This window comes from Acanthopagrus latus, chromosome 10 (assembly GCF_904848185.1).
Source record: "Acanthopagrus latus isolate v.2019 chromosome 10, fAcaLat1.1, whole genome shotgun sequence".
In the NCBI taxonomy this organism is placed as follows: Eukaryota; Metazoa; Chordata; class Actinopteri; order Spariformes; family Sparidae; genus Acanthopagrus; species Acanthopagrus latus.
The window spans coordinates 14,291,704-14,312,352 of NC_051048.1; the positions used below are offsets into that span (position 1 = coordinate 14,291,704).

General features: G+C 40.4%; 2 protein-coding genes and 1 long non-coding RNA gene across 3 annotated transcripts; 2 read left to right on the forward strand and 1 right to left on the reverse strand.

Annotated features, from left to right (window-relative positions):
- Nucleotides 1-2,304: 2,304 nt before the first annotated feature.
- Nucleotides 2,305-4,884, reverse strand: LOC119026776. The gene is made up of 2 exons (XM_037111303.1): nt 3,704-4,884; nt 2,305-3,558 (listed from the first exon to the last, which is right to left on the reverse strand). The coding sequence occupies exons 1-2, from the start codon at nt 3,983-3,985 to the stop codon at nt 2,905-2,907; spliced, it is 936 nt and encodes a 311-aa protein (XP_036967198.1). The 5' UTR covers nt 3,986-4,884; the 3' UTR covers nt 2,305-2,904.
- Nucleotides 4,885-8,967: 4,083 nt separating this feature from the next.
- Nucleotides 8,968-11,037, forward strand: LOC119026777. The gene is made up of 2 exons (XM_037111304.1): nt 8,968-9,590; nt 9,736-11,037. The coding sequence occupies exons 1-2, from the start codon at nt 9,309-9,311 to the stop codon at nt 10,387-10,389; spliced, it is 936 nt and encodes a 311-aa protein (XP_036967199.1). The 5' UTR covers nt 8,968-9,308; the 3' UTR covers nt 10,390-11,037.
- Nucleotides 11,038-18,410: 7,373 nt separating this feature from the next.
- LOC119027666 lies at nt 18,411-20,021 on the forward strand. Its single transcript, XR_005077468.1, has 3 exons — nt 18,411-18,579; nt 19,411-19,501; nt 19,880-20,021. It is a non-coding gene; the product is annotated as an uncharacterized LOC119027666 (long non-coding RNA).
- Nucleotides 20,022-20,649: the final 628 nt, after the last annotated feature.

Here is a 20,649-nt window from a genome sequence, read left to right on the forward strand (position 1 = left end):
ATACTGAGAACTTAATGCATAGATCTCCTCGGAACAGCTTTATCAACCTGTTCTCATCAGTAAAACAACCCAATAGGTTACTACAATCAAGCCCAGACCAATACTGGATAATCTGTGGCCAATGCCGATACTAACATTAGGGAGTAATAAAGTACTGATATCACATATCTGCTGATATTCTCATATGCATTATTCATATGTGAAAAATGTTTTACGATCATCACTGGATTGTGCTCATCAAACACGTGTGATGACGATATGTACGTAATGGGTGCAGGAGATTTTCATCTCATCAGTACATTGACATAGTAAACTTTAATTTTTAACGTAATATAAAAAAAAAATCATCCAAGGCGTTTTTTTCTGAATTATGTTCAATAAAAACACATTTTCTATATCAACACATATTTGACAACATATGTGCCGATACTGATGTATCATGCACATTTTTTTACTGTGATTCCAATTAATTGGCATGTAAGACAAAGTTGACCTTGACCTTTATCTGTGTATATATTTTTAGCCCACTGAACACATCAGGTGCATTTTTTGAACCTCGAGATGGACAAAAATGATATTTTATTATTGATCTGTTGAGAACAAATCATTTCACTTCACTGTACTTTTCCATTTAAGATTCCTCAACAGAGTACTCTCCTTCTCCATTACCCAAAGTGATGGGCTGCACATATAGAGGTGGTGAGGGTTCCTTGCGTTGTTTTTGGGGTTGGGTGTGTGTGTGTGTGTGTGTGTGTGTGTGTGTGTGTGTGTGTGTGTGTGTGTGTGTGTGTGTGTGTGTGTGTGTGTGTGTGTGTGTATGTGTGTGTGTGTGTGTGGGTGTGTCTGTGTTAGTTATGTGTGAGTAGTGTGTGTGTGTGAGAGAGAGTGCGTTGCTGTGTGCATCTCAGAAAAAGGAGACAATGATGAATGAAAGTCCTCCTTTGTGTTGTGCACTGTCCTGTGTGTGACACTAACACTGAGAAGGGCCTGCTTCTGGCTCTGTTGTGTATTGCATTTATTCCTCCTGCCATGTCTCAAGGCCGTTCATCAAAACATGTGCATGAATGCCCTCTGCTGGGTGTTTGCGAACCTTGCCCTTCAAAATCTGTGGCAATCATCTGACCCTAGTGAGCTATTTTGCTGCTCTGAATCTGATCCATGTAAACAAACATCCTCTTGGTAATACTGTGAAGGTCTTGTTAGTCTTGTTGGATGAGAAGAGATAGGGCTCAGAGAAGATCCCAAAGCATGAATAATTGAACAACCTTGAATATGTTGTCTTCCAGTTTGCGTCAGAAGAAAAAAACAAAAACCTTTCAAACAATCTGTATCCACCCAGCTGCTCTCAGCCTTTCTTCCATTACAAGAAAGCTCCTTCCTACTTTTATATGACATTGGACTTCAGAGGCAAGTTGGTACAGCAGCCTCTCTGGTAAACAAACAGACAGCTCTGTCTGTTGCTCTGCTCCCCAAGGCTGAGAGCTCACAATGACTATTCATAAGAACCAAATCCTTAACCCAGATAAGTTAAGCATCCAACAAACACACTCATCATCATGTGTCACAGTCCAGTTTTGGCATAAAGAGGTTGAAATGAGGATTGGGTCAGTGCGGGGAAATGGAGAAAGACCTGTCACAGCAGAACTTACAACATATTTGTCTTTTCAGGAGCATACCCCCCCCGAAGAAATTGTTGAAAAACAACCCATTAGATGTGACTATTGGTGAGATTTTTGAAGAAAAAAAAACTGACAGATTGAGACTTACAAAATGAGTCTTATTCTTACAAATGACATAGCAATCAACAGATTCAAGGTATCTGCTGAGACCAGATCATTACACAAATGTGCCTTGAACTGGACAGAAACAAAGTTCATAATTTGTGTAACAACTGTTACCGTAATTGTTACCACTTCAATCAGGAAGTAAGCACTAAAAGACCACAGGTGAGGGGGAGGAGGAGGGAGGGTGAGAATGAGAGGGGGATGAAGAATGAGTGGTAGAGCTGGTAGTGGAGGTCATGGCCAAAGAAGACAACTTTCAAATGAAATCAGAGCAACCGTGGTTGATCATATCATCAACCATGGGCTGACACTGCAATTTTCTTTTTCAGTTTACTGTTTTGTGAGCATATTTTTGTTCACTCCAATGTAAATATATCTGCTGTGCATATGTTGCACAGACTTGTTCGGTGAAAGATAAAAAAAATAAATAAATGTTTCAACAGCATGTGTGTATCTGCAAATACAGTTTTTTTCAGTCGCTAACAAGCACTCACCCATACTTCTGACTATACTTCTTTTTCTAAACTCTTAACACAGACTCACACCTACAAAGCACAATTGGCCAAATGGATAATTTTCTTCTCAAAAACACATATTGTTAAATATATACTAACTCTTCATTTCAAAATAGAACACACCTTTCTCTGTACAAACTAACTTTACCAAAACACTGGAAATCTGACCCACAATGACATTATGTTGTCAAAGAATAACACTTGTTTTCACTTCAGAAGGTACATGCAGTCAGTCAAAGTACACCAGGCTTCAAAACACTGGCTATTGTTGATATTACTGCATAGACTTGTGTTTGTTTCAGTTTTACAGATATTTGCATGTAAAACATGCAATACAACATTTCTACACTAAATTTCCTGGTTGGGAACTGTATGTAAAAGCATTCCACTAAAAACCAAATCATTTTTTTATTCATTTACTGTTTACTACAAGAGGTACAGTAGATATAGGTACTGTTTACAGTGGGATAGAACAGAACACTTTTACAGTACTGCTTACAGTAAAGTGAACAAAATATCCATGAAACACAAAAGAACATTCTGAAAAAGAAAAAAAATGCAAAAAGCTCAAAATAATAAAAGCACAACATTTCTAAAGTAATTATCTAATCTCTGCGGTCTTCAGGGTTAGGCCACATGTTTTCATCAACATCGCATCTGATATTATCCAAGGCAATGCACCTGGGATAAAAGCGTTTAGTATGACGGATCCACCCTTGGCAGTTATCAGCTGTGATTTCCCTGCAGCCAGCATCCATGGCTTCAAGGAGGGACATCTGGTCATGTGGCTGATGGTCATAAACCTTCCACCTCCAAGCAGAAAAGAACTCCTCTATGGGGTTGAGGAAAGGTGAATAGGGTGGAAGGAACAGACGCACTAGTCTTGGGTGGGCTTCAAACCATGCTGTAATTGCTTGGGAATGATGGAATGCCACATTGTCCCAGATGATCACAAAGGTCCTCATGTTTTCACCTTCTTGATTCTGCTGTGGGATGAGGTGATGGTGGAGATCATCAAGAAAGGCAAGGAGGCGCTCTGTATTGTAGGGTCCAACCTGACATCTGTGAAGCAGCAATCCTGCGTTTGAAATCGCCGCACACATTGTTATGTTTGCCCCTCTCTGTCCTGGCACATCAGCTGTGGCCCTTTGTCCAATAACATTTCGTCCACGACGACGCCTTTTGGCCAGATTGAATCCCACCTCATCAAGGTAGATGAACTCATGAGGTGCCTGGTTGGCCTCCAATTCCATAACTCTCTGAAACAAAGTTTCAAATGCAAATCATGTCATTACTGTACACCATACTATGCTGTAACCAATTACAGTGCTGTACTGTCTAGGTTACCTGCTTGCAAAGTGCAAAGCTTTTAGAATTGAAGATTGAATTGAATATTCACTATACCTGGATGTATTGTTGCCGTAGCTCTTTGACTCTTTCACTATTCCTCTCAAAGGGAACAGTGTAGAGCTGCTTCATCCGCACTCTGTGTTTGGATAATGTCCGTGCAATTGTTGTGAGGCTGATACTGTCAACATTTTCAAACATGTCATTGTCTTCTACAATCCGAGTTTGCAGTTCATGGAGTTTTATTGCATTATTTGCAACTACCATTTCCACAATGGCAAGCTCTTGATCATTATTGAGGAGCTTTCCTCTTCCCCCAGAGGGAGGAAGACGTTGCATCCTTTAGAGGGACAAAAAATTCTATGTTAGCGTTTCTGTATGGCCTTACTGTATTGACATGTCAAGTGAGAATACAAATAATCCATGTAAAATGCAATACATACCTGTTGGTTTGTCGAAAAATGCGTACAATGGAGGCAACTGTTGACCGCCTCACATTGGGCTGCACTCTTTCACCAGCCTCTCTTAGTGAAAGACCATGGTTGATGACATGGTCAATGATAGTGGCACGAATTTCATCACTGACTACCGTTCTTGTAGCCCTTGGAATGCCACCACCACGCATTCTTATACCCCTACCTTGCCCTCTCCTTGGGCCTGCTCCTACACCTGCCCCCCTCACTACACCTCTCACTACACCTGCACCTCTCCTTCGTACTCTTCCTCGTCCAGACATTACAATGTTTTTCTTTTTACTGCTTCCAAGAGAAATCACTCCTCAAAGTCCTCCTTTTATAGTTATCAATGCAGCTGAAATCATTGGAATCAGCTGTAGTTGGCCCAATTTACCCCACATAAATCAGCTGTGTGTCAATTATTCAATTGCTAGTTCATTATCAGCTGAGATATATTGTTTTTGAACTTATATCAGTGCAGAAGTAGAGGATTTTATACTGTATCTAAGGTTTGGAGTATTGTTTTTGCTATTGTGGCATGTTGTGTGTTAACATTTGTAAATAATACAAAAACAATCCATAATTTTGTTGGGAGGTATCGCGTGTCTCTTAAGAAAATGTAAGCATTGTGGAAATGTGTTCACTGACTGCATATTGTGTGAAAACGACATGAAATGTGTGAATGGTATGGCCACAGAAGTCCGATGCTGTGCTAATTGTGTTTAGAGCTTCGAAAATGTGTTAACTGATTGGACAAACGCTTGTTAGTCACTGAAAAAAACTGTAATTCTATGCATGTGAACAATCTGAAGAATCCTCTACAGTTTGAACTATGTTAGTATTATGGTAAAGCATACTAAAGATAGGAGTGCTTTTCATTATGCCCAACAGTGTGTAGTTCATTAGACAAGAATCTGTAATATGAATATAAAAGTGTTTGCAATCCGGCGCAAAAGTTTGATTTTGATAATGCTATATGTCAGATGTATGAGGTATTTTGCAATTTGGGTGTGTGGTTTTGTCAATTGTGTTAAGTATTTTGATAAAACCACACTAGTTTGCAAAATTGTGTTTTGGCAATCGGCAAAAAACTGTAATGTATAAAATAGAGGAAACACTAAAGTACAATAAAAAATGGTGTGTCTCATTCCTCCAGTTTAGTAATACGATCTGCCACTGGTTTGGAGTCAGTGGGCCACATGACATGGAAGCTATTGAGAAAAAAATCATAATTTCTGCATATTACAGTTTTTCTCGATTGTTTACACACATTTTCTGAAAGCACGCCTCATACTCTCAGAACTCTACACACAAATCAAAAATCACACACACAATGGGCAAAACCCCTCAATTCTCCTGCAAAATGAAACTTTACATTGAAAACAATGTTATTTCTTCTCAAAATGGTATTTTGTTTTCAAATGGCACACACAAACCATCAAATGAATAGACATCTAGAAGAACCAGTTGAACACTGATGTGCTCAATGTAAAACACTATGATGAACGGACAATACTTCTTCTTCATTGATCATAATGACTTTTGTTCAGTGTTACACTTACTATAGACAGCACATACATGACTGTGTTGTAAAATATTTGAGAATATTGTTTTTATACTCAGGACACACAAATATGCGGCAACAAATATATTTTATCCACCTTGTGTTGGTAATCTTTCAATTCTGCAATACAAATAGTAAAATACTGTAAATACAGTGTAGGAATACAAAATAGGTACATTTCCCAAATACTTGAAACATACTTTATTTTTACAGTCAACAGAACAGTCCACAGGCAATACTGTACTACTGTACTCATTGAGTACTGTATTGATTGGCAGTACTGCAATTTTCTAGTGAGAGTAGATTTCTTACCTATTCTCATTACTCTCACTCCTCTGGCTCTGGCTCTGCCTCTGTTTCCAATGTTGGCATCCATTGCTCCAAAACAGAAGAGCTCCCCTGTTGACCTTTTATGTTAAAGCTCTGATTGCTAATTGTAAAACTGTGTAACAGGTGTTTGCCCATGTGATGAGTAAGTGTGCATAGTAGGGCAATTGACTTTAGAATTTTGAATGATAGTGTGTTCTTTGTGAAAACAAGAGATTTTCTCCATGAAAATCGTGCCAAATGCAGAGAATTGTGTGTGGTGTTTTGAAAAAAGTGTGTTTTAGAACTGCAATTTCAGTGTAAAGCAGGAATTGTGCTTGTAGTTTAGCAGAATTGGTTCAGGGGTTTGGTGCATGAGTTACATGTTGTGGTCATTGTGTCTCAAGTACCAGTTTTTGTATGTAAACAATCGAGAAAAACTGTAATATTCATATAAAATGAGGAAGCACTAAAATACAATAAAAAGAGCTGTATCTCATTTGTCCAATTTACTAATTGTTGTGCATTCAGTTGCTACTTCACAGCCCTATTATAAGGTATTGGGTATTTCCTATTTACCAGTAAGCTTCTTACAGTTTTTGCCCATTGCTTGAAAACATTTTGCAAAACTTGGCTCATTGTGTCAAAACTCTACACACAAGCAAATAAAGCACAACACCGGGAAATAAACCATTCACATCTATGTCAAATTGAAACTTTACTATCAAAACCTAACAATCCTTTGTCAAAATTTCACTCTGATGACAAAATGATACCCACTTATGAATACACTTTCAGATCAGCAGCAACCCACTAGTCTACTTTATATAAGACACCGCAGTCTTTCGTTTTCACTAATTGATTCAGTTACACAGAGGGCACATTTTCACAACAACCAAAAAATGAAATATTCAATTCAAAATCATTACATTACAGTAGTGTATTTTACAGTACAGTTAATTCGGTTAAAGCAAAAATAAAACAAAAATAAAACAAACAATACTCTACTGTAAACAGAAAAACACAATTGTGCACAAGTGGGCTTATGGATCATCCCGTCTGTTGGGGTCTGGCCACAGGATCTTATCAACATCACAAGCACTGTCTTCTCTCACTAAGCACTGGGGAAAATATCCCCCATCCCTGGATTGACCTTAACCTCCCTATGGCAATGGAACAGGCCTGCAGAGACACTGAGGTAAGGTCGTGCAACTTTTGTTAAGAACGGATTGTAATACAGAAAAGTTTATGTTTATTCTTGTAATGAGTGTCTGGCTGTGGAGGTTTGGAGCAGTCATAATTCTATAACTGTGCTGAATTATTATAATCCCTGTAAAACTTTGGTAATGGCAGATTTTGATGATATAATGGAGAAGGTAAGGTGTCCTGTTATATGGGTTGGAGATTTTAATGCGCATAATCCTTTATGGGGCAGTGATCACAGGGATAGTAATGCTGTGATAATAGAAGATTTTTTAGATAAGTATGATCTAGTAGTGATAAATGATGGAAGGCCAACTAGGTATGATATTCTTAGAAAATACAATCTGGGTAGCGATCATTATTCTATTATTTGCAGGTTTGGTAGGGATTTGAGGAAAGAAGTGGAGGACAAAGTCCCTAAATATAATTTTTCTAAAGCTAAATGGGTTAAATTCCAGGAGAGTGCCCAAAGCTTAATTGGAGAGGTTGATAGTGAGGACTCTATGGACAATTGGAATGCTGCCATTAGCTCCATGTTACATGAGGCTGCTCGGTGTTCCATTCCTTTGAAGCAGACACCTAGGCCCCGTATGCTGGTTCCATGGTGGAATAAAGAATGTGACAAAGCTGTAAGGAATAGGAATGTAGCATATAGAAGACTAAAAAAAGTATCCAATAATGTTTAATGCAACAGAGTACAAAAGACTGAGGGCAGTGATAAGAAGAGTTATTAAAGAGGCGAAGAGATGTAGTTGGAGGGAGTTTTGTGGCACGCTAGGTCCTGAGACTCCAGTAAGGCAGCTGTGGTCAGCTGTACAAAAAATGTCAGGGATATATAAAAGCAGATCAACACCTGTGTAACGGAAAGGAGAGATTGTAGCAGTTTCCAATAAAGAAAAAGCAGACATGTTTGTTGAAAGTTTTCAAGCAGTGCACAGCTCAGGGAGTCTGGGAGTTGAGAGATGTAGGAAGAGGACAGAGTTGATGGCAGTTAATCAGTGGAAATTGGAGGGGAGTTTAGATAATGCTAATCCCATTAATCTTTTTACTATTAAAGAGTTGAAAGAAGCAATTATGTCTGGGACAAATACTACCTCAGGGAGAGATGGGTTGTCATACAAGTTATTTAAACATATGGATGATATGGTACTTGAGGACATTTTGGCTTTATTTACAGTTTTTTTCAGTGACTAACAAGCGTTTGTCCAATCAGTTAACACATTTTCGAAGCTCTAAACACAATTAGCACAGCATCGGACTTCTGTGGCCATACCATTCACACATTTCATGTCGTTTTCACACAATATGCAGTCAGTGAACACATTTCCACAATGCTTACATTTTCTTAAGAGACACGCGATACCTCCCAACAAAATTATGGATTGTTTTTGTATTATTTACAAATGTTAACACACAACATGCCACAATAGCAAAAACAATACTCCAAACCTTAGATACAGTATAAAATCCTCTACTTCTGCACTGATATAAGTTCAAAAACAATATATCTCAGCTGATAATGAACTAGCAATTGAATAATTGACACACAGCTGATTTATGTGGGGTAAATTGGGCCAACTACAGCTGATTCCAATGATTTCAGCTGCATTGATAACTATAAAAGGAGGACTTTGAGGAGTGATTTCTCTTGGAAGCAGTAAAAAGAAAAACATTGTAATGTCTGGACGAGGAAGAGTACGAAGGAGAGGTGCAGGTGTAGTGAGAGGTGTAGTGAGGGGGGCAGGTGCAGTGAGAGGTGTAGTGAGGGGGGCAGGTGCAGTGAGAGGTGTAGTGAGGGGGGCAGGTGTAAGAGCAGGCCCAAGGAGAGGGCAAGGTAGGGGTATAAGAATGCGTGGTGGTGGCATTCCAAGGGCTACAAGAACGGTAGTCAGTGATGAAATTCGTGCCACTATCATTGACCATGTCATCAACCATGGTCTTTCACTAAGAGAGGCTGGTGAAAGAGTGCAGCCCAATGTGAGGCGGTCAACAGTTGCCTCCATTGTACGCATTTTTCGACAAAGCAACAGGTATGTATTGCATTTTACATGGATTATTTGTATTCTCACTTGACATGTCAATACAGTAAGGCCATACAGAAACGCTAACATAGAATTTTTTGTCCCTCTAAAGGATGCAACGTCTTCCTCCCTCTGGGGGAAGAGGAAAGCTCCTCAATAATGATCAAGAGCTTGCCATTGTGGAAATGGTAGTTGCAAATAATGCAATAAAACTCCATGAACTGCAAACTCGGATTGTAGAAGACAATGACATGTTTGAAAATGTTGACAGTATCAGCCTCACAACAATTGCACGGACATTATCCAAACACAGAGTGCGGATGAAGCAGCTCTACACTGTTCCCTTTGAGAGGAATAGTGAAAGAGTCAAAGAGCTACGGCAACAATACATCCAGGTATAGTGAATATTCAATTCAATCTTCAATTCTAAAAGCTTTGCACTTTGCAAGCAGGTAACCTAGACAGTACAGCACTGTAATTGGTTACAGCATAGTATGGTGTACAGTAATGACATGATTTGCATTTGAAACTTTGTTTCAGAGAGTTATGGAATTGGAGGCCAACCAGGCACCTCATGAGTTCATCTACCTTGATGAGGTGGGATTCAATCTGGCCAAAAGGCGTCGTCGTGGACGAAATGTTATTGGACAAAGGGCCACAGCTGATGTGCCAGGACAGAGAGGGGCAAACATAACAATGTGTGCGGCGATTTCAAACGCAGGATTGCTGCTTCACAGATGTCAGGTTGGACCCTACAATACAGAGCGCCTCCTTGCCTTTCTTGATGATCTCCACCATCACCTCATCCCACAGCAGAATCAAGAAGGTGAAAACATGAGGACCTTTGTGATCATCTGGGACAATGTGGCATTCCATCATTCCCAAGCAATTACAGCATGGTTTGAAGCCCACCCAAGACTAGTGCGTCTGTTCCTTCCACCCTATTCACCTTTCCTCAACCCCATAGAGGAGTTCTTTTCTGCTTGGAGGTGGAAGGTTTATGACCATCAGCCACATGACCAGATGTCCCTCCTTGAAGCCATGGATGCTGGCTGCAGGGAAATCACAGCTGATAACTGCCAAGGGTGGATCCGTCATACTAAACGCTTTTATCCCAGGTGCATTGCCTTGGATAATATCAGATGCGATGTTGATGAAAACATGTGGCCTAACCCTGAAGACCGCAGAGATTAGATAATTACTTTAGAAATGTTGTGCTTTTATTATTTTGAGCTTTTTGCATTTTTTTTCTTTTTCAGAATGTTCTTTTGTGTTTCATGGATATTTTGTTCACTTTACTGTAAGCAGTACTGTAAAAGTGTTCTGTTCTATCCCACTGTAAACAGTACCTATATCTACTGTACCTCTTGTAGTAAACAGTAAATGAATAAAAAAATGATTTGGTTTTTAGTGGAATGCTTTTACATACAGTTCCCAACCAGGAAATTTAGTGTAGAAATGTTGTATTGCATGTTTTACATGCAAATATCTGTAAAACTGAAACAAACACAAGTCTATGCAGTAATATCAACAATAGCCAGTGTTTTGAAGCCTGGTGTACTTTGACTGACTGCATGTACCTTCTGAAGTGAAAACAAGTGTTATTCTTTGACAACATAATGTCATTGTGGGTCAGATTTCCAGTGTTTTGGTAAAGTTAGTTTGTACAGAGAAAGGTGTGTTCTATTTTGAAATGAAGAGTTAGTATATATTTAACAATATGTGTTTTTGAGAAGAAAATTATCCATTTGGCCAATTGTGCTTTGTAGGTGTGAGTCTGTGTTAAGAGTTTAGAAAAAGTATCAGAAGTATGGGTGAGTGCTTGTTAGCGACTGAAAAAAACTGTAATACTGTGTGGGCAGGGGGTTGCTTGCCAAAGGAATGGAAACATGTGGTTGTGGTCCCTATCATGAAGCCAGGCGAGGAGGCATCTGATCCTAGTTCATACCGTCCTATAGTACTCACAGCAGTGCTGTGTAAAATAATGGAGAGAATCATTACTAATAGATTAGTGTATTTTTTAGAGACCAAAGGAATCTTTGTTGGTTTTCAGAATGGCTTCCGAAATGAGAGGTTCTCAATGGAGTCAGTTGCAGTCTTAGAACAGGACATTAAACGGGCATTTAACAATAAGGAAAGTGTAGTCAGTGTATTTTTAGATATTGAAAAGGCATGTGATTCTTTGTGGAAGGAGGGTTTAATGATTAAAACGTTTGATTTAGGAGTGAGGGGGCGGATGTTAAATTGGATTGGGGATTTTTTAATGGTGTGTTAGTTCAAAGAGTGTAGAAATAGAGAATGGAACCCCACAGGGAAGTGTTGTTAGTCCAGTTTTAATTACAGTTTTTCTCGATTGTTTACACACAAAATCTGGTACTTGAGACACAATGACCACAACATGTAACTCATGCACCAACCCCCTGAACCAATTCTGCTAAACTACAAGCACAATTCCTGCTTTACACTCAAATTGCAGTTCTAAAACGCACTTTTTTCAAAACACTACACACAATTTTCTGCATTTGGCACAACTTTCATGGAGAAAATCTCTTGTTTTCACAAGGAACACACTGTCATTCAAAATTCTAAAGTCAATTGCCCTACTATGCACACTGACTCATCACATGGGCAAACACCTGTCACACAGTTTTACAATTAGCAATCAGAGCTTTAGCATAAAAGGCCAACATAAAAGGCTCTTCTGCTTTGGAGCAATGGGTGCCAACATTGGAAACAGAGGCAGAGCCAGAGGAGTGAGAGTAATGAGAATAGGTAAGAAATCTACTCTCACTAGAAAATTGCAGTACTGCGTATCAGTACAGTACTCAATGAGTACAGTAGTACAGTATTGACTGTGAACTGTTCTGTTGACTGTAAAAATAAAGTACGTTTCAAGTATTTGGGAAATGTATTCGTACTTTGTATTCCTACACAGTATTTACAGTATTTTACTATTTGTATTGCAGAACTGAAAGATTACCAACACAAGGTGGATAAAATATATTTGTTACCGCGTATTTGTGTGTCCTGAGTATAAAAACAATATTCTCAAATATTTTACAACACAGTCATGTTTGAGCTGTCTGTAGTAAGTGTAACACTGAACAAAAAAAAGGCCTAAGTCATTATGATCAATGAAGAAGAAGTATTGTCCGTTCATCATAGTGTTTTACATTGAGCACATCAGTGTTCAACTGGTTCTTCTAAATGTCTATTCATTTGATGCTTTGTGTGTGCAATTTGAAAAAAAAAATACCATTTTGAGAAGAAATAACATTGTTTTGAATGTTAAGTTTCATTTTGCAGGAGAATTGAGGGGTTTTGCCCATTGTGTGTGTGATTTTTGATTTGTGTGTAGAGTTCTGAGAGTATGAGGCATGCTTTCAGAAAATGTGTGTAAACAATCGAGAAAAACTGTAATATAATGATCAATGACATTTTCTGCAAAGTAGAGGGAGCATTCAGGTTGTCTAGGTTTGCCGACAATCTGGACAAGAGAGCGAAATGCTGAGTTTATCTTAAAGCAGATTCAAAGAGCATTAGTGTCAGTAGAGGAATGGGGGAACACATGGGGCTTCAAAATATCTGCCTCTAAGTCTAAATATATGGTGTTTGGCTTTAAAAGGAAGCTGCCTAGGATTGGACTGTATATGTATGGAGAAGGTCAAAGCTTTCAAATTTTTGGCCGTTTGGTTTGAAGAGCGATGACTTGGGCTGCGCATGTCAGTAAAATTCTGTTGAAATTTGAAAAAGTCTTGAATGTTATGAGAAGTCTGGCTGGCTGTGAGTGGGGGGACAGGGGGAGAGGGAGACAATGCTTCTAATTTACCAGGCCATGATTAGATCTTCTCTTGATTATGGGTGCTTTGTGTATGGATCTGCATCTAAATCTGTTCTGGCAAGGCTAAATGTGCTGCAGGCCAGGGCTTTGAGGCTTTGCTTTGGGGCCTTCAGAGCTTCTTCAGTCCCTGCCCTGCTTATTGAAATGGGAGAAATGCCCTTATGGTTAAAGCGCCTTAAGTTTGGGTTGCAATATTGGGGTAAAACTAAGTGGGTGTCATCAAACTTTTCCAGCAAGGTGCCTGCTACAAGAGTCTGATGGAGGCACTAAGTATAAAACATTTTTTGCAAATATAAATCAGTGGGCTGGGAGGCTGTGTTTGGAACAGGTTAGTGTAGCGGAATATACAAGCTGTTACCTATGCTATATTGGATGCTGCCCAAGCTGAACATTGAACTGGTCTCTTTACAGGAAAAAGTTAAGAAGCTGGTAACTCCAAGAATAGCAGAACATCTAAATTCATTTAGAGACAATACTTTAATTATTTTTACAGATGGATCTAGAGATCCAGGTAGTGGGAGAGCTGGGTTTGGGATGTATGTGGAGCAGCTTGGGGTGAAGATTGGCTGGCGCATCTCTAATGGGAGCTCTGTTTTCACATCAGAGCTAATGGCAATCTTATGGGCTTTAAGGTGGATTGAGGAAACCAGATCTAGAGAGGTCATCATCTGTACTGGCTCTGCAGCTGCTCTGGAAGCCTTAAGAAGGGGGAAATCTAAGGCTCGACCTGATATTATTATTGACATTTTAACGGTGTTCTTTAGAATTAGGTTTGGATCTAACATCACCTTTTGCTGGGTACCGGGTTGGGGGGAATGAGCAGGTGGATCAGATTGCAAAACAGAGTTTGAATAGAGAGGTAGATGTTCATATATCCTGGGGGAGAGTGGAGCTGAGAGAAATAATTAAAGAGGGTTAATGAAGGAATGGCAGAGAGGGTGGGAAAAAGAAAGCAGGGGTCGACACTACTTGTCTTTACCACCTCAAGTTAAGAATGAAAAAAAAAAAGATAAATAAAATTTTTAAAAAAAAGATGTACCTGCACCTTTCATTCCCATAGGGATTCAGTTAAACTGTAGATTAAGACTGGGTCACTGTGGGCTAAATCACTCTTTGTTTATTGTAGGACACATGTGTCTGGTTTATGTGAGTGTGGGAGTCCTGAGACAGCAAAACATGTTTTTCTGGAGTGTAGAAAATATAGGACAGAAAGACAAACGTTGTTTGATAGAATGTTAGGACTTGGAGTTCAGTTTTCTTCGTTTAGACACTGTGAGAACCACAAATTGAACTCCAAGGCAAGTTTGCAATTCCTGCACAATACAGGACTATATGTAAAAATCTAGTTCATCGTCGGACCTGTGGAGGGCAGTAATACGCTAAACAGTGTCTTAACTGCCGGAATCGAAGAAGAAGAAGACAGGACCGCATGAGACTGTTTCCGAGTATGTTGGCGCTCTGCGAGATCTGGCGGCAACATGAGAGGTTGCTGAAAATACTGATGAGATGATACAGGACCAACTCATCAAGCATGCTAGCTGCCCAAGAATATGTGAGAAGATGTTGGTGCAAACAGAGGGAAATATCATACTGGACTTAGTTAAAATGGTGTGTCAGGTGGAAGCAGCGATCGGACACCCACAGACTCTTACAGCTGAGCCCCAAGTTCCTGTGCACCTCAGGAGGGTGAAGCCAAAATGCCAATTGAAGCCCGAAACAGGGAGTTATAACCCTGCTGAGCCAACTGCATTATCAAAACAGGACCGCTGCTGTTTTCGTTGTGACTCATCAACTCACCTCGCAGACGCTCCAGACTGTCCTGCACATACAGTGACATGTAGAAGCTGCAACAAGACAGGACACTTTGCCTGTGTATGTAAGTCTTAGTCCAAGTCTACTGTCAAAGTTGGAGAAGTGGTTATTCTTAAAATGAACACAGTGCTGATGTTACAAGATGGACAGTTTGATCATGAGATTACATATGCAGTGACCATAAATGCAAAATCAACTTCCTGCCCTGCTGACCTAGTGGTGGATACAGGCTCTGCTGTATCCATCATTCCTGAGCACCTCCACAGAGAGCACTTCAGTGATGTACAATTATCTGAGCCACTTTCAAGGTTAGTGACATACACTAAGTCCAAAGTCCCAGTGCCAGGCTGCCTATCAGCGAACATAACGCTGTGCTCTCACCTGCTACCTCTTCACCAGTAGTCACCTCATCTGCAGCTCCAGTAGCAGAGGTCATAGCCCGATCAGTGACTGGGGAGAAACTGGGTCTTGTAAAAGGTTTCATCCGTGAGTAAAAGTCAAGGAGGGTGTTCAGCCTGTCCAACAAAAGCTAAGAGGGCTCCCAGTCTCTGTCAGACAAGCTATCCCTGCTGAAATTAAGAGGTTGCTGGAAATGGATGTGATTGAGAAGACTGATGCATCTCCTTGGGTATAGCCCAACATGGTCACACTGAGGAAAAATGGTAAAGTGAGAATGTGTGTGGACTATCGTGAGCCAAATAAGGCAGTAGTAATGGACAGTCACCAACTGCCCCATATGGACGACATTTTCAGTGAAATGCGCAGAGCCACTGTTTTCTCCACTACTGACTTGGCAAAAAGCTTGTCATCAGGTGTTACTGGCAGAGGAGAGCTGCGACATAACTGCATTCATAATGCATGAAGGACTGTTCAGGTTCCGCAGAGTACTATATGGACTGTGGGGGTCCAGAAATACCTGGATGATGTCATAGTTTACGGCAGGGACCAGCAAGAACATGACTGCAACCTGCAGGCAGTGCTAGCTGCACTTAGGGAGGCTGGCCACCAGCTCAATACTGAAAAGTGTCATTTCAACCAGAAAAGCCTGCAGTTCCTGGGGCATGTAATTTCAGATCAAGGTTCACTGCTAAATGAGGATCACCTTAAATAGAATAGAATTGTGCAAAATTATGCATCTCTGGTTGAGCCCATGAGAGAATGCCTGCGTGATGAGACTTTCAGGTGGACTGCAGCTGTACAGGTGAGCTTTGACACAGTAAAGACTCACTTTGTAAACAGTCCAGCACTGGTCAGCCTCTCAACCATTGTTTCTACTGATGCTTCGCACAATGGTCTGGGGGACCTGACACAAGTGCATCCTGATAAGACAGAGTGTACAGTTGCATTAGCTTCACATTCACTCACACCGGCAGAACAGAAATACTCCATTGTGGAGAAGGAGGCATTGGCCTGTGTGTGGGCCACTGAAAAGTGGAGGACTTTTCTGTGGGGGACGCGATTCACTCTGCACACAGACCAATAGGCCCTGACCATACTGCTAGCTACAAAAGGACTTGGATGGGCAGGAATGCGTATTGCATGGTATTCAGCCAGACTTCTGGTTTCACATACGATGTGGTGTATCGTGCTGGTGCACAACATTTTGCTGCTGAGTTGCCTCTCCCATCAGAAGAGGATGCAGAGCCAGTGATGGAGCCTGAGCTGGATTTGGAACTGAAAGCTCTCTCAGTGAAAGACTTCACTGTAGCATGTGAGGTGTGTCCAGAACTTACTTTTCAGAGAATGCCCCTTCAATGAACTTGAACAGAATTTTTGATTCAAGTGAAACCTGGTTATAATGACAACATAACAACATTTCATTTCAATGCTTGTACCTGCAGTCGAAGTCAAAGTCAAAGTTTTTATCAAAAGGGGCCATTCTGAGACAGAAGCTGCTTGTACGCTTTCGTAACTACCACATTAAGCACAACCCAGAAGTCTTTTAAGGGGTTCATTAATGACAGACGTCAAGGTCTGACTGTGTGAGGCCTCATCAAAGCAGAAACGAGAGAGATCCTTGCCTCACCTTATAAAACAAACCTCCTCCTAATCAGGAAGTGCCAACCTGTCTGCTCCGCTTACTGTAAAATGAAGGGGTAATTTGTTTCTTCTATTTTTTTTTCTCCATTGAGGCAGCGACTAAGACATGTAAACAGGTGGTGTCATGGGCTGGAGGGACCACAGAGAAATGTCATGCCTATTTATTAGCTCCGCCTTGTCAGATGTGCACTGAAAAAAAAGACGCGAGAGAGAGAGAGAGAGAGACGGGAAATTAGAATGAGGTGTGTGTGTGGAGGAAAAGAGGGAGTGAAAGATGATACATGGTTTCTGTTCATCCTCAGAGAGGCTGATTACTTGATGAGAAGAACAACACTTTTTAGAACGAACAGGCTGTGACTGGGAGTCACTCACAGGGTTCAGAGGGCTGAGTGGGAGCTTCAGGCAATTTGACTGTCACAGCCCACATATATGAACGCATTTCACCTATAACAGTACCCAGGTGGAGTAAAAGGAGGCAGTATCAGGGCATCTCTCTCTCTCTCTCTCTCTCTCTCATTACAGGTGTGTTGCAGGAGGAGGGAGGCTGCGCTGGCCTCACAGTCTTTTGCTGTTTTCTACTTTGTTGTTTATTTGAGTTTGGGTTCAGTTCCCTGGCCTCCTGTCCCTGGAGTGTTGTTTTAATTTGGGTTTGAGTTCCTGGTAGTCATGTTTTCGTATCTTTTTGTTTTCTTTCTCTAAGTAGGTTTAGTAGGTTTTGATTAGGCAGCTTTAGTTGGGAGGATTCCCCAGATGTGACGGTCATGGCTGGTCTGGGGTCTCTTCTCTCTTTTTTTTCAGTTTGGCCAGGAACTCTTGACCTATTTCTTTTGTTAAATAAAAACATTTAAACTCGACTGTGCTGAGTCGGCATCCTTTATATGTTACTGGCCTCTTTTTGTTCGAGTCTTTGGTTGTGTTCAGTTTGGGGCCGTAACACATTGCAACAATTTCCAGGAAAAAAAAAAATCATTTTGTTCATACCTCATAGTTCTCATTCGTTCAGTGATTCCTCTCCCAGCATTCTCGTTCAGTCAGTCACTCGTTCTTGGCTTGCAGGCTTTAGCTGTTAACTGTTGTGTTGTCTAAAAGTACACATAATCATTAAGGGTACAGCTACGTTATTTGCCTTGAGCTACTGTTTTATGTTGACCATTAGCATGATCCTTTCAGAACGAGGAGCTGAGAACTGTGCATTACATGAGTCACCGCTAAATTTTGTCGTACCAGATACGCGACTGAACAATCAAACAAACAATATGAACGATTCTTCCTGCCGAACTGACCGACAGGAATTGAATCTTGACATCGAATGATGAAATCCACCTCTATTTGGGGCTATAGCCCCGGATGTTTTGGGAATAGTCCCAGATCTCTGTGCCTTCAAAAATAAATAAATAAATAAATAAAATATAATTGCCTAACAATGAAAACAGCTCCAGAGGTTTTTATGTGGTTGCATATCTAATGGCCAGCAGCCACGAATGCAACATTGTCATCAGAAGCTGACCTGGCTTTCCGCAGAGTGACAGAGTAAACAGAGAGGTGACACTCCCATAGACCTCCGTTGAAAAAAATGGTGGTGCTTTTTAACGCCTGTTTCTGGAATATGGCAGTAGGATTAGTCCCAAACACTGTCATTTGGGCATTGGACCTCATTCACTTACATTGATGCGCGTCGAGTAGTTCCAGAGGTAAGTTGCTGATATATCGACCTCCTTTGAATTGTCATCTGTCTAAGTATAAGAGGCCTTTTGAGATGCTTATACTGGTCTTCATTGGTATATGCTCAGTGAAATTATCTATATTTTATCTTGGTTGCTACAACCAATTTTCAAGCATTGCCTGCTAGCTAGTTAGCTAGCATGACTTTGCCAGCTGTGAAGGTAAGAGTTCAGTAATGAATCGCTGGCAACTTTTATGTTAATGATGTTAATGATAACAAGCAGGATTTAGATGTATCAAGGGGTTTCAATTTATTTTGGCTTCTATCTGCTGAACCTGGCTGTGTCAGCCTTTGTTAGTCAGTTTTGTGTGTAAGACTAGTTATAGTTGTTAGCACTAGTAGAAATACAGGGGCGTTTATGATAAATATTTCATTTAATATTTCACTGAATTTTGGGATATACTAAGTTTTCATTATGTGACGTGTTGGCTGTACTTAATTTTTTGTACTGTTCCTTGTTCACTTGGTTGTTGTGAACAACTAGCCTAACGCTACTTGTTGATGCTTGATGGCATGCTAGCCAATAGATTCCGCTATCCTATCTGTTTTATGAGCTCGTGATCAGGGTATGTCAAAGCATCATCTGTGACTCCTGATTTGAGCAAGGGTTATTTAATTAGGAATGGTGGGAATTTCAATTAGTGAGACACTGCTTTGCCGAAATGGATGATTTATCATTGGTAGGTAACCAGAGAAATAACAATAGTGAAATTAACATTCCTGCCTCTCTCTCTTTCGCTGTCATTAGTCCTGGTATAATGCAACTGGTGTGTATCACTCACCTATTTTTGTCTGTCAGACTCTCTCTCTTTAAGGCTGCCCTGTCCCCCAAGAATGTTCCAGGGATGTGCCTTTCATTGGTGTGGACTTCACAGGCATTCTTCACATTTGTAAGTTTACTATACTGTATACTGTTGTTATGTGTTCTTGCTGACATCCACCTGGATGGTCATAAAGCCTACTGCTTTTACAGAGTGACTGTAATGAATGCAACCATCTAATATTGCATTATTTTAAAGACACCAATGCTGTCAATGTACATTTTTTGAAACAGTTTCATTCTTACTGTTCTCTTGACCCACCTGGCTCTTTCTCTCCCCTTTGGACATATTTGGAGTGAAGGTTTGCCTTTCCCTGATGTGGAGTTTACATGTGTTCTTTTTCTTTCATTGTGAGTTTACTAAACAGCTCTTATTTTAGTTCTAGAAGAGACGGTATCAGATGAATCTAGCATATCTTTCCTCACCTCTGCTCTCTGTCTCACTCAGAGCACCAGGGTCCATGCAGCCTTTTGTCTCAGCATATGTAAGTACAAAATAAGCTACCAGCTCTCTGTTCATCTAAACATTATTCAAACTATACCTTAAGTTATTCCTGCTCTCTTTCTTTCCTTTGTATGCCTGTCTCTGCACCTTTCTCTCTCTATCTTTATCTCTCTCATTCTCTCTCTGCTTTTCATACTTTAAGGTGCCACTTTGGTGAGGAGCTCGTTATTTTACATGGATATATGGTCTTACTGTGGGCATAATTGTGTATTTGTATGAACAGTATATTTCATTAAATGCTTCATCTCTAGCAGTGTTTCTTTGACCTCCACTTTCACTTCAAGATGGGAACTGTGGTCATCTCTCCCAAGATGAAAGTCTCTGTGAGCAGTGAAAGACATGGTTAAAGACATGGTTATGGGCCTAAACATGGTTACTCTCTTCCATGTAGGCTACTGCGCTTTATTTTAAAGGTCCCATATACTGTTTTTCATCAATTTCACACAGCTGTCAGAGGTCCAACAACATTGTATTTGAAATGCATTGCCCCAAACCCATCCATGTAGAAATCATCTCCCCCAACCCCTGATAATACATCCATCAGCTTAGGCTTGTGAAATAATGAATTGTGGTCATCGGTGTAGTCTGGGTGTGTAGTCTCTGTTAATTGATGATTTTTTTTTCTCTTAATACCCTACAAAGCGTACTTGTAAGCCTGATGCAGACAGACAATGAAGTCAAGAATTTATAATAGGGAATGTTCTACCTGCTCT